This window comes from Nelumbo lutea, chromosome 2 (assembly GCF_056320005.1).
Source record: "Nelumbo lutea isolate HS-2025 chromosome 2, American lotus-T2T, whole genome shotgun sequence".
Classification (NCBI taxonomy): Eukaryota; Viridiplantae; Streptophyta; class Magnoliopsida; order Proteales; family Nelumbonaceae; genus Nelumbo; species Nelumbo lutea.
The window spans coordinates 17,504,842-17,518,795 of record NC_142685.1 but is presented as its reverse complement, the minus strand read 5'-3'; the positions used below and the strand labels follow the sequence as shown (position 1 = coordinate 17,518,795).

General features: G+C 39.1%; 2 protein-coding genes across 4 annotated transcripts; one reads left to right on the top strand and one right to left on the bottom strand.

Moving 5' to 3' along the window:
- The first annotated feature begins 3,396 nt into the window (after positions 1 to 3,396).
- LOC148868902 (uncharacterized) lies at positions 3,397 to 8,557 on the top strand. Of its 2 annotated transcripts, none has more exons than XM_088967834.1 (2): positions 3,397 to 6,529; positions 7,896 to 8,557. In XM_088967834.1, exons 1-2 carry the CDS (start codon positions 4,415 to 4,417, stop codon positions 8,208 to 8,210), a joined length of 2,430 nt encoding a protein of 809 aa, XP_088823960.1. In that variant the 5' UTR covers positions 3,397 to 4,414; the 3' UTR covers positions 8,211 to 8,557. The 2 variants fall into 2 exon arrangements, with proteins under 2 accessions (XP_088823960.1, XP_088823959.1); XM_088967833.1 differs by having other exon boundaries at positions 3,407 to 6,529; positions 7,854 to 8,557.
- Positions 8,558 to 9,391: 834 nt separating this feature from the next.
- Positions 9,392 to 13,061, bottom strand: LOC148868901 (large ribosomal subunit protein eL19z-like). 2 transcript variants are annotated; one of them, XR_016107591.1, is made up of 6 exons: positions 12,904 to 13,061; positions 12,125 to 12,247; positions 10,856 to 11,169; positions 10,265 to 10,311; positions 10,054 to 10,187; positions 9,392 to 9,897 (listed from the first exon to the last, which is right to left on the bottom strand). XR_016107591.1 is itself a non-coding variant. In XM_088971634.1 (5 exons), the coding sequence occupies exons 1-5, from the start codon at positions 13,013 to 13,015 to the stop codon at positions 10,163 to 10,165; spliced, it is 621 nt and encodes a 206-aa protein (XP_088827760.1). In that variant the 5' UTR covers positions 13,016 to 13,061; the 3' UTR covers positions 9,915 to 10,162. The 2 variants fall into 2 exon arrangements, 1 of the variants encoding a protein (XP_088827760.1); XM_088971634.1 differs by lacking the exon at positions 9,392 to 9,897 and having other exon boundaries at positions 9,915 to 10,187.
- Between the last annotated feature and the right edge of the window lie 893 nt (positions 13,062 to 13,954).

Sequence of the window (13,954 nt, the reverse complement as noted above, 5' to 3'; positions counted from 1 at the left end):
CATCTTGTATTCTTCATTTTCGTTGGCAATCCTCTCTACAGAATCCTATAAAGCAGTTTCTATCTCGTGAACATCCGGGAAAAAGCATTTTACCAATTTATCACTCGTCTTTAGAAATTACATTTGCAAGTTTTCTTCTCATTATTCATCATTTGCAACATTAAAGGGACAGCCTCCATGGGCCCAACCTAAGCCTACTTCAACCAGAGCTTTTTTGAACAAGAGTTGAGTTTTTGAAATTAAAGCTCGGATTGGGCCAAAATACTCGGGCTTAATTTAAATTCAGGTTGGTATTTAGGGATGGCAATTTCCTCCGTAAAACCGGGGCCCTGCCCTGTCTTGCCTCGAATGGGATGGGTATTCCCCTACCCTAAACAAGGATGGAGCGGGGATAGGGAAAATAATTTTTTCCCGAATCGGGTATGGTGCGGGGATGGGTTTTGTATATAATTCCCCGAATCCGGAGATAAATTAGTAAAATGTCTCTAGGTTTAATATTGATATTTAAAATATCTCAGTTCTCTAAATTTTTAAAATCCTAGGATCCCATAATTTTATTTTTGAATTATCCTTAAAGTATTATAGTTCAATTTTAAAATACCTCCAAATTCCAATGTCCTATGTATAAATTATACATAAATAGATAATTTTTAAGTAATTGCCTTGAAACGGGAAAAATTTGGGGATTTCCCATCCTCGATGGAGAATGGATGCCCTACCTTGCCACCAGGGACGAGGTGGGTACGAGGCAAGGTATCATGACTTCGGGGTATGGACGTGGATGGGGTGCCCCACCCTGTTGCCATTCTTATTGGTATTGAATTGAAGCATCAACATTTTGTGATATACGTATCTATATATTATCAATATATTCTATATATAAATTGGGCTACAAAGCTCAATACGCCCAAGTGAAACCCAACCAAGATGTTGGGTTAAATTTGGGTTGGGCTCAGGTTGGTAAACTCAAGCTTAACCTTGAGTTGAGCCAAGCTTGAGCTCGGAATTTATAACTTAGGGTTGGGCTTGGGACTTGGGTTAAGCCTCTCAACTCCATCGATCCACCCAAGTTGTACGTCCCCAAGAAAGAACATTGTGATATTTCTAATTGTATTAATTTTCATATTTTATTGAATTCTTTATACGTATTTTAAAGTTTTATTTAGTATTAATTTTTACTATTTTTAAATGGATTATGGAGATTTAAATTAATAATAATTAAGTTCCAAACTTATAATTTTATTAATTTTTTAATTAGAAAAATCTAGGATACAAAAAAGATATGATATGGAAAGAGTTTTGACCAATCAAAACCCACCTATGAATTTTGATAAATCACACTTAATTCGCTACTATATTTATGATTCCAATTTATTGGTCAGTTATTTTTTGGATATCATATCTTTTCCATATCATAATCGAACCCTTTTTAGTTTTATCAATAAATTTGTAGTATCATTTTAGAATCCGTTTGATTCGCAGTTAGGATCAGAAACGGAATCACCTATTCCCAACGCCTAGCTATTTGGTTTTAGGAAAAATCTATTATATAAAAAAATCATGGTTTAGAAAGAGTTTTGACCAATCAAAACCCACGCATGAAATTTGATAAATAGCACCTCATTGGACCCAAGCCTGGCCAGGACCTGCCGGACCCAAGTAATAGCTCTTTGTCATAAGGGCAAAACCCGGCCTGGCCTGGGCCAGCTCGGTCCATGATCACCCTACTCTTCTACATTTTCTGATCGAAACTTTTGTCCCATCTCTGAGGTGGGATCCATCGACCGGTGGGTTCTACTACCCTATCATGTGCTTTAATGTAAGGTTTGGGCCTTCAGCAATTAAGTCTCTGATTTCAGCTCGAAACATTTGCAACATTTTTTGATCGATCAAATGAGAAGCAAAGGATTTTATCTTCCTTAAAATTCTAAAACCTGAACATTTTCTGATCATGATCTAGTTTTGGGGGGGGGGGGGGGGGGGGGGGGGGGGTTAGAGGGAGAGAGAGAGAGAGAGACGATATTAGATATGAACGTCTGAAATCTGGTTATTATTGAATCAAATCTGCATGGTTGACAATCGATCAAATCGTAAATAGTTGGTCGCCCAACATTTGGCGGTAGGTCAGCAGAGTGATCATTCTATTTGTACTTGTCAGAGGCAACAATATGAGATGCAGTTTGATCAACGCAATACAAACAATTAGGTGAGCAAATAAACGATACTGTAGATTCAATATCCAACTTCCAACATTTTCTTTTTCTTTTTTTTTAATTTTCACGGTAAAGAGATCTTTTTGAGTTGGTTTTCAAGGTTGGGAATTTCGCTTCACATTTGCAATAGTTCTAGATGAGAAGGTGAACTACCAACTACTTTTTTTCCCTCGTTCCATCAAATTTACTTTTTGTTCTAATTCCGGGCTTGTTATGTTTTCTGAGTTTCTTGCTCTATAAAAAGCCAATTCCAGTCGTAGTTGCTCATCCCACAACACTTTGTTCTTAACTTTCTATTCTAGGTTGGTTGATTGCACATTTAGCCTTCAAACATGGCTTCTGCTTCCAGCAAATACTGCTTCGTTCTGGCTTTGATGTTTGCCTGGTCATTGTCAATCATCAATTTGTCCGTCGCGGCTCGCCATCTGTTGGATGCTTCACCACCGCCTGTGCCAACACTTCCCACAATTCCAACTCTGCCGAAGCCCGCATTGCCTCCATTGCCGGCAATTCCAGTCTTGCCTAAACCCACCACATTGCCACCATTGCCGACTACTCAGTTGCCTCCCCTTCCAACGGTCCCCACTCTACCCAAGTCCACGCTGCCACCCTTGCCGAGCACCCTAATACCTTCTTTCCCTAAACCCACATTGCCAACACTTCCCAGCATGCCCACAATTCCAACAATTCCAACGGCCAGCTTGCCTCCACTGCCCACAATCCCAACCACCTTCCCAAAGACAATCCCTTTCTTCTCTCCACCACCTTCAACAACTAGCCCTTGAGATGTAAATCAGGTTATCCCTCTATCTAGTTATCTCGGGGAGGCCCCATACAACTTACATTGGTGCAGCTTCTCTCTCTTTTTGGACTCTGATTCTTGGGGCTCATAAATACCTGTTTTCTATCGAGTCTGGCTTATATACGTTACTTCCATCTGTTTGCATGTTTCTTATGTTTATGTGGTTAGTATTATTTCCTTTTTATACGTGTAATGCAGTGTGGAGAGGATTTTTTTCATTGTAGCATTTGTTGTTTGAGAATATAGTGATACACATTTCTATATTATTTGATCTACCTAAACTCTCTTGATCCTTTCTTTTTTTGTTTTCTTTTTTAAATTGTCCCCCTAAAATGCCAAAAAGAAAAGAGAAAAAAAACGGGAGTAATCAGGACAAGGGTACAAGTAGGGCTGTCAATAAACTGGATATTGGTTTAACGCAAGTCATTCCAATATGAGTCCATTATGGATGGACCAGGTCCAATCCAATCTGATGAATACTTTGGACCATTATGATCTGGTTGAAAATTTCAATGTCTGAGCCACCCAATCTGTTCAAATTGGTTCCATTTCAAACCTGGTTTGACACCCATACTCCTGTCTTGTATCGATGGACCTGGTATTATGGTTCATTCTGACTCAATCCAGTATAAATCCATTACAAATGAACCAGGTCCAATCCAAGCCACTAAATACTTCGGACCATTAAAGTTTGGAATGATCCAATTCAATACGTCTTATTGGAGCATCCAACCCATTCAAATTAATTTTGGTTCGGACTGGTCTAACCCAAACCGGGTCCATTGACACCCCTGGGTGGGTGGCATGGCATTTCAACTAACTTGCACCTGTTCTCTATTTTGTCGCTTGATAGGGCTGACAACTTCGTTTAACTTGAAGAAAGGTAAAAACTTGGGAATTTAGCAAAATTTCGTTAGGAGAAGTCAGTGACTCGGCCACAAATTGGAAAAGGGTGCCTGGATTAGAGGATCTATCAGTCAAAGAAACGATCGAACAGAGAATTCAACTTAAAACAAAGGATCGTTTTCTTCTCTTTGTGTTCCCAAAATGGAAAATGACAGAAACTAAAGCGGTTGCAAACAATGAAACCAGAGATTTCTTTCTCCATCTCTTTAATCTCTGTATCTAGTAAATGTATGTCTTTATCTTCATTTGCAGTCTTTTATAGTAATAGAAAAATTCACATCCAAATGTAAGTTCTGAGTTTTCTTGTTTTTATTTTTCCTGGATAGCAGAAATTGCTCAAAGATTTGATTTTGATAATTTTTGGAAGTGGGAGATGGGAATGAATGATTTGAAAAGAGAATTTTGATTCTTCTTGTTTTATCTCCAATTTTGGATTCTTCTTATATTGTTTTTTTCTTAAAAAACATTGTTATATAATATAACGAAGATATATATGCCTCTAGATGCAATGGAGATGGGAGTTGTTATCAGAAATCTGATCTCGTCCATCTCAGCTTCTTGTAGATGGGTTCGGAATCATCCTTTGATTTTGGGTGTAGTTATATTTTTGTATTTTCTGTATAGATTTCTCCCATCTTTGTTTGGTTTTCTGCTTTCTTCTTCCCCTATTCTTGTCTGTACCGCTGTTCTTCTTGGAACCTTCTTCAATTTCGGAACTAACAACATCCCCAAAGATGAAGATGGAACGAACAGGACCAGTCAGGTTGGTTCTCTGAAGGGAGCTGGTGGAAAAGATCATAGCTCTTCTGCAGGAACTGATAAAGATTACAGGAGGGATTTCGAAGGCAAGACAGTAAGAAGGATTGCAGGAGACAAGGGCAGAAAAACGGTTTTCACATCAGTGCGAACTAATAGATCCATCATTTTCAGTGAAGAAAAGCCTAAAGATGTCAATAAGGAGGTGATCAAAGAAGAGAGAAACAATCAGGAGAAGGAAAGCAAGAGCCTCAAATTGGAGCCCACAGGTGAATTTTCTTTCGAATCGTCTCGAGATTCGTCTTCGAAACAGATGGAAGATCGTGTCGATGAGCTTGATCCACTTTCACGTTCCTTCGATGCCGCTTCTGAGAAATCCAGCGAAGATAGTACTGCATTGGAGGAGATTGAAAGCCAAGAAGAAACAGAAGATGCACAGAGGGCTCAAGAGGACGGAAGTAAAGCCGTAGAATGGACAGAGGATGACCAGAAGAATCTCATGGATCTGGGGACTTCCGAGCTGGAAAGAAACCAGCGGCTAGAGAATCTAATTGCGAAGCGAAGAGCAAGGAAACTGTTGAGAATGGAGGCTGAGAAGAATCTGATAGACTTCGACAGTAATGACCTTCCTGTCCAAATTCCTCCCATTTCAACAATAAGAACCAACCCTTTCGATCTTCCTTACTGCCCTAATGACACCACGGGCTTACCACCAATTCCTGGTTCTGCTCCTTCTGTACTATTACCATCTCAGAACCCTTTTGATCTTCCTTATGACCCGTTAGAAGAAAAACCCAATCTCATGGAGGACAACTTTCAGGAAGAATTCATGGCAGCTCAACCCAAGGACTACTTCTTTTGCAGGCATGAGAGCTTTAGTTTGGGTCCTTCATTCCCACTCCCATGTGAACCTAGGCAAAACATGCGCGACCTTAAGTTCCCTCCCTTTTTTGTCCCCCAACGGATGCCACCAGAGAAGGCGACACACTTTCCCCCATTCCCAGGGCAATCTTTGGGTGCACGGTTTGCACCTGATTCCTCCGGTGAAGAAAGCCAATCTTCAGAAGAAGAAGCTGATTCTATAGAGATTAATGATCAAGCATCTAAGACAGATAATCTGGGTATGAGCTCGCCACAAATAACCAAAGAAAATATAAAGCCAACCATAGGTTGCGTTGCAGAGGAATTCAGCAATTCCATGCAACCATCGCTCAGGGACTCTCATCACATGGGGCTACAGGTCGCAGACGAAGTGTACGACAGTCGAGTAAATGAGCAGCCTGTATACGATTCGAGCCCATCAGCGACCGAGAAAATGACCATAGGAGAAGCTTTGCTTAACGTGAAGAAGAGAGGACACGAACATCATACCCAATCCATAGCTTCTGACTTGCAGGTAGAGGTATCAGAAGTGGGCTCTCCAATGTCAATCGTCTCGATGAGTGATGGGAAATCCTTATTGAACGAGAGAAGCATCCCCGACGACGACACCAGTTCCATCGATGAGCTTGCGTCGTGGTCTGCCTCTTCTCACCTACGCGATATTGACGAAATTGAATCGAGATCCAAGGGAGTGTCAATGATCAGCGAGCGTGATGTTATAAAAGTTGGATTTATGGGGCTAAGCCGGAGCTCTAAAGATTTGACCATAGGCATCGCACCTTTGCCACCCCGGGCACCGGACGAGTTGGATTTTGAAGGTGGCTCGGTCGATACGATTACTTCCCCTTCTCCCAATCCCATGACTGAAGCAGCGGCTAACGAAGGTTCCATGGACCATGAAAAAACACAGCCTCCCAAGGATAACTCCACAGTGCAACTCTCTCGTCATGCTGGTCCTGAGAAACAAAAGGTGAGTTATAGCTTCCAATTACACACCTTATTAAATTCTAATACGGATCTTATTATTCTTACGTCTAGTTTGTTTAATAGATTCCAATCAAATCGCTAAAAAGCAATTTCTTTTCGCTAGTCAGCGAACCAGGTCGGGGTGAATCCAGTTATACAAGTTTTTTAAAACCGGGAACCGTTCTGGTCACTGGTTTCTGTGTTGAATGGTCCAATCGTCTGGTTCGAATGGATGGTCCATTTTGACTTAAAAGATAAATAAAATAAAAATGGCCAAAACCGTTGTCCATGCCAATGGTTTGACCACCTGGTTCAATGGGTCACTGACCAAATCGATAAATTTTGGCCCGGGAGTGATTTTGGGGTGAAACAGAACCAATTACCTGACTAGTTCCCAGGTCAATTGGTCCGACCATCTGGTCCAGTCCGGCTTATAAATCAGAGGAATTTTACAATAGGGTCATTTACTGGAACTCTCTGGATAGTTTCATAGATTTACTTAAACCTATCTTGTATCCTATCAGTTTTTATATTATTTACTTAATCGACCTTTCATTAAGAAGTCTTTGTTTTAACATGATCACCTAAACTGGTGGAAAATTGTTCAAGGGCATGGGACCATGATTGTTTATTCTAAAAGTACTCCTAACACTTCATACAAAAAAAACAAAATTGACCAAATAGAGTGCTTGCTCCTATTTTATTAGGGGCAAAAATGGTATTATCATTTCATTTTCTTTTGGTTAAATTTATTCAAATGGAAATTAGAGTCAAAATTGTCATTTTCACTATCATTTAGGCTGTGTTTGGTTTGAAGGAAAAAGTAGGGAAGGTAGAGAAACCTATACAAGAAAGGGAAAGGTAGGAAAACCTATTTCCTTTCCCTACTTTTTCCTTCAAATCAAACATAACCTCAATGGAAGTTTGATTAAGTAAACCGATAGCAAACTATAGGAGTGCTTTTAATAAAATGCAAATTATAGGATAGGTTTAATAGATCTATGAAACTATACGGGTGTTTTAGTAAATGATCCATGAAAAAGAATCTGTATCAGTGTATTATAGGTCATTCTATGAAGACCCATGAATTTGGCCTTTCTAAGTGATTTCCTGAGAAGCATGTATCCTCTGTAAATATGCACAAACTTAGATTATTTGTTTCTCTCTCTACATAAGGCTTTGCCTCTTCTATGATGTTCTGGATCAGGATGGCCCAAGGGGAAATAAGCCTTCATGAGCAAGGAATTGGCCACTTAAGAGCTACACATTTTTCTTTCCTCTTCTAAGTTCGGACTTGTTAATTTGTTTTTACATTTTACTGTACGTAGGTAAACGAGAGACCAACACTCATAAACACTGATGTAAAGCAGGAAGAATCCGTCCTCCCCAGATCCAGTGAAGATGGTAAAGTTCACAAGAACACAAACGAGTCAGTGGTCAAGGAAACGGAAAAGGATGGTTCAAAGTCCACCAAAGCTATTGAAGATGATTCTGATAATAAGAATGTAAAACCAGCAGAACCAAAGGAAGGCGATAACAGGCATGAAGCAGAAGTGAAGAAACCTATCACTGAAGCTATTCTCAAAGAGACAACACCGAAAGAAGAAGAAGCCGGGCCCGTCAAGTCTCAATTGCTCAAAGAACAAAATCTTACGAGGACTGGTTCCGAGCCACGAGTTCCTTGAGGAAGAAAATCTGTAAGAAAATTGTTGAGCCTTATATAAGGAAGATCCCTAATGGCGTGCAGACCGTTGAAAAGCAACGAGGTCAAAGTAGAAATGGAACTTGTCTAACCGTTTATCTACTATAATCAATCTCCCAAATATATATTTTTGTAATAGATGCGTGAAGAATCTACATGCCAAACTCGATGTTGTTCATTCATTGGAGTCTAGGAAGAGGTTGCCGAGGACATGGTAAAATTGTAAGAATTCAATTGTTGCTTCACACACTCAAGTGTGCAGTAATGATGCAATTCATTTTGTATTTGTTTTTCCAAAGCTTGTTCTAGATTCTTGTCCCAGTTTAACCTCCAGAATTCATGTTGACGTTGAACTAACCAGATCGGCATATGCTTCGCTATAAGAAAGAATCCAAGAACTGGGGAGAGTATAAATTTACCCTGTATATATCCATACTACGGACAACATTCAGGCTCCATTTGTTTGCAATACAATTTAATTTACAAGTAAAACTTAAAATAAATAGAGATCAGAATTTGCATTACTCATTTGCACTCTCATGCTTTTCCATCAGTATAAATGAAATTGCATGGCAAACAAACTAGAACTTGTGTGTGTGTGTTTTTTATGAGAATATGCAACTCAAGACAGATTCTTCAAAAACCAAAAAGCAGAAACTAAACAAACTAGAACTTGTGTGTGTGTGTGTGTTTTTTTTTTTTAGAATATGCCACTCAAGACAGATTCTTCAAAAACCAAAAAGCAGAAACTCAATACAATGGTCAGTCATTGACTCATAGTTTCTCAATCACCGAGTGTTTATGATGCCAGTGCACAGACACATCCAGTTTTCCTTGTAAGATGAATAGGGCTGTGAAAGAAACCAAAGGTGGTTTACAAAATAAAGCTTAACTTTTTCAAGTACTAGCCTGGATGGGGGTTCGGGGTAATAATATGGACCCATTTGTGGGGTTTGGACCCCAAGCAGTGGAGGAATTTATGGGGTTTGGACCCCATAATGTTAACTCAGTTGTTTAAGGCTTTAAGCACCGCCTAACTATTCCTGTTTCCAGTTACCACACATACTACTACGATTTTGTACACCTGTGCCACTTGCCCAGGATTTGTCGTTGACATAAACATCTCAAAGAATGTGATAGAAATAATATATACTACATTACTACTGTCACAAGGAAAGATCCTCTGATTTGATTTTAGTTTTTTTATTGGCAGAATTACAAGAACAAGAGTTTATAAACATTCAAGAAAACACGAAACATCAGTAACGAATTAAATAACTTCGCAACACAGCAACACAATACCAGTCTCTCCCACCAAAGCAAGTGGATTGCACCTGGTAGCCCTTATCCCTCCTTGTGTCAAGAATTTGGTGAAGCTTCAAAAAGTCTATCAACTCAAACTCGGAATCATGAAACATACCTTGCATGGTTCTGAATTAAAAATCAATATCACCCTACTTCACATGACCTCATCTTGAATCTTTTGAACCCTTTTTGATGATTATTAACGATATTCCATGATCGTAAACATCATCCAATCCAAGGCCAATAAAAGCCTGAGCTCACATTTGGATAATGTGTATCAATGGCCCAATGCCAGTTTGCACATCCAAGGCGTGAGATAACAAATATACGCGGCCAAGGCTTGCCATTTGACACATGGAATAAAGCTGGGCAAAATAAAAGCTACTCAGCCAACCAGAAACAAACAGTGGACTACTACTACCAAATAGTTTACAAATATATATCTCTGAAAATTCTGTTCATTATCAGATAACACGGAACCAAAATTGACAACTAATTGACATTTACTTTGATTACTTTACCTTCTTCTAACAGTAACAAAATGGTGCATAATCAACTATATTGTGGAACTGGCAGATACTATTTGTTCATATCTAACTCACAAATCACAAGTACCCTGCAAGATTTGTCTCACTTCTTGGTTTTTTTAGTTCCCCTGCAAAAAGACCCAAGTTCTCAGTCAAACTCATTTTCCTCACCCAATTGAGAAGAGCAATGCAAAGAGTTACTTACTCAGTCGGTTGAGGGGCGGGTGCTGCTACAGCTCTCTCTCCTGGACCCTGTAACACATATAGGGGAACCATTACAACCTTATAATCCAAAGTTAGGATTAGAATATTGGATAGATAATCAACAAAAGAAGAAATAAGAAAGCATTTCTACAACTTCATATTGCAAATTTTCAATACGTTCACAAGTTATCTTGTTGAAAGACTCTTCCGGTCTTCCCTATTGTTAATGAATTTTAGATGCAATCATGAATTCAGTTCAGTCCGGTCATAGGCATTCAACAGCATGGTTCCATTTTCAACTACCGGTCCAGTGATTAGGAAAAACATCAAATGCTTTAATCTGAAAAATGGTTGAATTAATTGGCCAGGAGGCCTCCTAAGACCATTTTACAAATCAATGGTCCATTCCGTCCATAAAGAAATGCTTTTAACTGGATCACAAAATAAGTTGAAATTTCAGCAAATGTAACAAAAATGCTGAAAAAGAGTAGTAGATTTACTGCATTTCGACAAAATGATACGAATGTACCATAGCATGACAAAAATCCCTTCCTGATAGTATTTGCAATTGATCTGGCAAGGCATATCTCACCTGGGCTAAACGCTCTTCTCTCCTAGCAAGCTTCCTCTCCCTGCTAGCCTTGTTCTTAGCCCGCTTTGCTTCAAACTGATCTGTCAGAATCTTCTCTCTTGCCTTCTCAGCTTTTGACTTGTGAATAGTCTCCATCAGCACTCTTTTGTTCTTAAAAACATTACCTTTGACCTTCATGTACATGTCATGGTACATGTGCTTGTCAATCTTCTTTGAGCCTCTGTACTTGCGCAGCAGGCGTCTCAAGACCCGCATCCTCCTCATCCAGAGAACTTTAGTAGGCAGCCTTGCCTCCCTAGTACCTTTGCGCTTACCTGCAAACATTTTTTTTTTTTGATAATTGAAATGTTCATTGATCAAAAAGATGTCTAATACAAGTATCCCTAGGAGAGGAGCAAGGTGCAGCCTCAAATTCGAAAGAGGTTATTATAACCAATCAATAAGGAAAAGACAGTAAGTTACAAAGCAGCCCAATACAGGTGTTCCCTGTTAACCATTTGTTTGGCAAGAGAATCCGCCAAAAAACTTGCCAACTTTAGTACCCACTGGACTCTCATAGTCATATTCCTTGTTAGCCAAAACACTCTCTTAAGGATGTCCCTGAAGCACCAAACTACCGATTCCGGATCCCTCAACCACCCCACAATTACCTTAGAATCACCTTCAATTGGTAGCCTCTCAACACCAGTTTGATTTGCAAGCTAATCCCCTATAATGCAGCTAGCAATTCTGCCCTACTCAGTCTCCTGAACCCACTGGGCCTGAGAATAAGGCTAAAAGAACAAGCACAATTTTTTCTCATCCCTATTCAATGTTTCAGGACTAACAGTAACGCTCAAAATGTCAACTAACTTTCCTTAAGGTTTATGAAATGCCCTTAAAAATGGCTGATCAAAGACAAAAGAGTGGCTCAAAATGGAAAAATAGAAAGTCAAGCATTAATTTACATCTCTTTCAAAATGATCAGTAATTTATTAGTCTCTACTTCATTAAACAAAGGGTGAAAAGTTATGTAGTTGAAAAACTAAACGTACATTTTTGCTCTTTTCACAAAAAAGAAAATAAAAAAAAAGGAAGCACTCTGCCCCTTTTAAATCAAAATAAATGTAACCTTAGTTTTTCTGACAAGTATATGACTAAATATTTTATCCAAGCCACTGATAATGCAAAATTCCAAATCGTCTAATACAAACTCTCAAGTGAAAACTATCCGATACTTCATCGAAGAAAAAAAAACCACGATAACATAGCCAACGGAAAGCATCATACCATATCCAGAGTGGCGTCCCTTCCTTTTGGCTTCCTTCATTCGGCGTGCACGAGACCGAGAGTGGATCTTTGTTGGCTTCCTTATTATGAAACCATCCTTCACCAGCTTTCTTATGTTTTGCCCTACAGTACAAAGTGAAATAAGCCCCAACGATGAGGATATTAAAATCAAGCACAACCATAAATCCAAAACTATAGCTTTATCTCAATAAAATGCAACAGAGACCTCGTCGACTGATGGACTGAAGCTAGATAAAGCCATAGCAGGAAAAATATATAGAATAAGCCAGGAAGAACAATATCACTCATAAGCTGTCATTTAGCGTTGAAATGCATATAAACTCAAGATAGTTTCTTCATAAGGGAAGGCAATTGACATTTAGTAGGGTTTTAAGGGATGATCTAAAATATCAGTGAGGTCTTAAAGTTTACAACCACGAACTAGATCAGATTGTAATGCACCAAACTGAGCATCAATGAAGTTGAAACTCGACCAAATCACTACTGTATCAAAATGAATAACACCACTTCTAGTAAGATCAAGCAAAAGTATAAATCTTAAACCCCAAATCAGAAATTCAAACATCTAAACCCTACAATACCCAAATAAAAAAGATTAAAAAGGAAACAACGAAAAATAAATAAAATAAATCAAAATCACCAGCTTCAGTGAATCCAAAGAGACTCGCAGATGGACACGTACTATCTTGGATTCGGAGGTTCAAATTACCAGCAGAAAATAAAAGGGAAGTTGCAGAAAAGGGTAAAGAGATTCGTACTGGAATTGGCCATGGAGATCTCGTTGACTTCATTGGGGTCGAGCCACACCTTTCCTCTTCCGCACTTCAGAACGCTCGCAGCGAGCCGCTTCTGAAGCTTCAACGACACCATCGTTGCTCTCGGCTCTCCCTCCTGTTTCTCGCGCCGCTGAGACCGCGACCGGTGAATGAGAGATGGGTTTATACTTTATAGCATGAATTAACACTGGGTTGCTACTAACGCTTATTACTTTCTCTGCACACTCGCTTTTGTTACCATTGGATCACATCAATCTGAATGATTGATAGCGAGATCAACTAAAAGATGGGTCCATGTCACTTATCGATGGCTCGAAAATACACAAGTTACCCAAGGGTTTTATGAGTGAATAGTTCTATAGTAGACCTTAGGGGAAAACCATCAGATTGGAATATTTTAGTTCGAGAAATGCTTGAATAAGTTTGATTTTGGACTCACGTACATCTGCATGGAAGATTGCAGTCAAGTGGTTTTTTCAGAATGTCGTAAAAGTGACGCGCTTTATGTCTACCAATAAAATGGATCCCGCCTGGGGCGGTGAAACTCAATGGCTTGGGTCGGGTTGAAGGTCAATCCAGGCCCGATACTAAATGTGTAAGCCTTGGGCTTGGACATGATCCAAAGTTTAACCTACGCCCAACTTGACTTTAGCCCCACACAACTCACAACTGATGTCGGTTCAGGTGGGGTTAGATTGGGCTTAGCCAGCCATAGAAGTTGGTCAGGTTTCAAACAATTTATGAATATATTTTTATAAAAGTTATCTTTTATTGGAATTTATGATTCACCTTAATTGTATAATTAATCAAAAATATGTACATAATTCATTTATAAGTATACATATATAAGTATATATAATTAAAAAAAAAAAGTTCAACTGCGATATCGATAAGATATATATCGAAAAAAGCTTACAACCAATTAACCAACATCATAAAAAAAAGAACCTATCAGATGGATTTTCAACAAAATTAATGGAGGGTGTGATTGGTCAAAGCCTTTCAGGCATTGTAGATTTTCCCTCAAAAAAAG

Coding starts and splice junctions, on each gene's coding strand:
- LOC148868902 (XM_088967833.1), top strand. CDS start 4,415: ATGCCTCTAGATGCAATGGAGATGGGAGTTGTTATCAGAAATCTGATC. Junction 6,530..7,853: donor CTGGTCCTGAGAAACAAAAG/GTGAGTTATAGC, acceptor TACTGTACGTAG/GTAAACGAGAGACCAACACT.
- LOC148868901 (XM_088971634.1), bottom strand. CDS start 13,015: ATGGTGTCGTTGAAGCTTCAGAAGCGGCTCGCTGCGAGCGTTCTGAAG. Junction 12,248..12,903: donor GATCTCCATGGCCAATTCCA/GTACGAATCTCT, acceptor TTTGTACTGTAG/GGCAAAACATAAGAAAGCTG. Junction 10,312..10,855: donor GAGAAGAGCGTTTAGCCCAG/GTGAGATATGCC, acceptor TATGTGTTACAG/GGTCCAGGAGAGAGAGCTGT.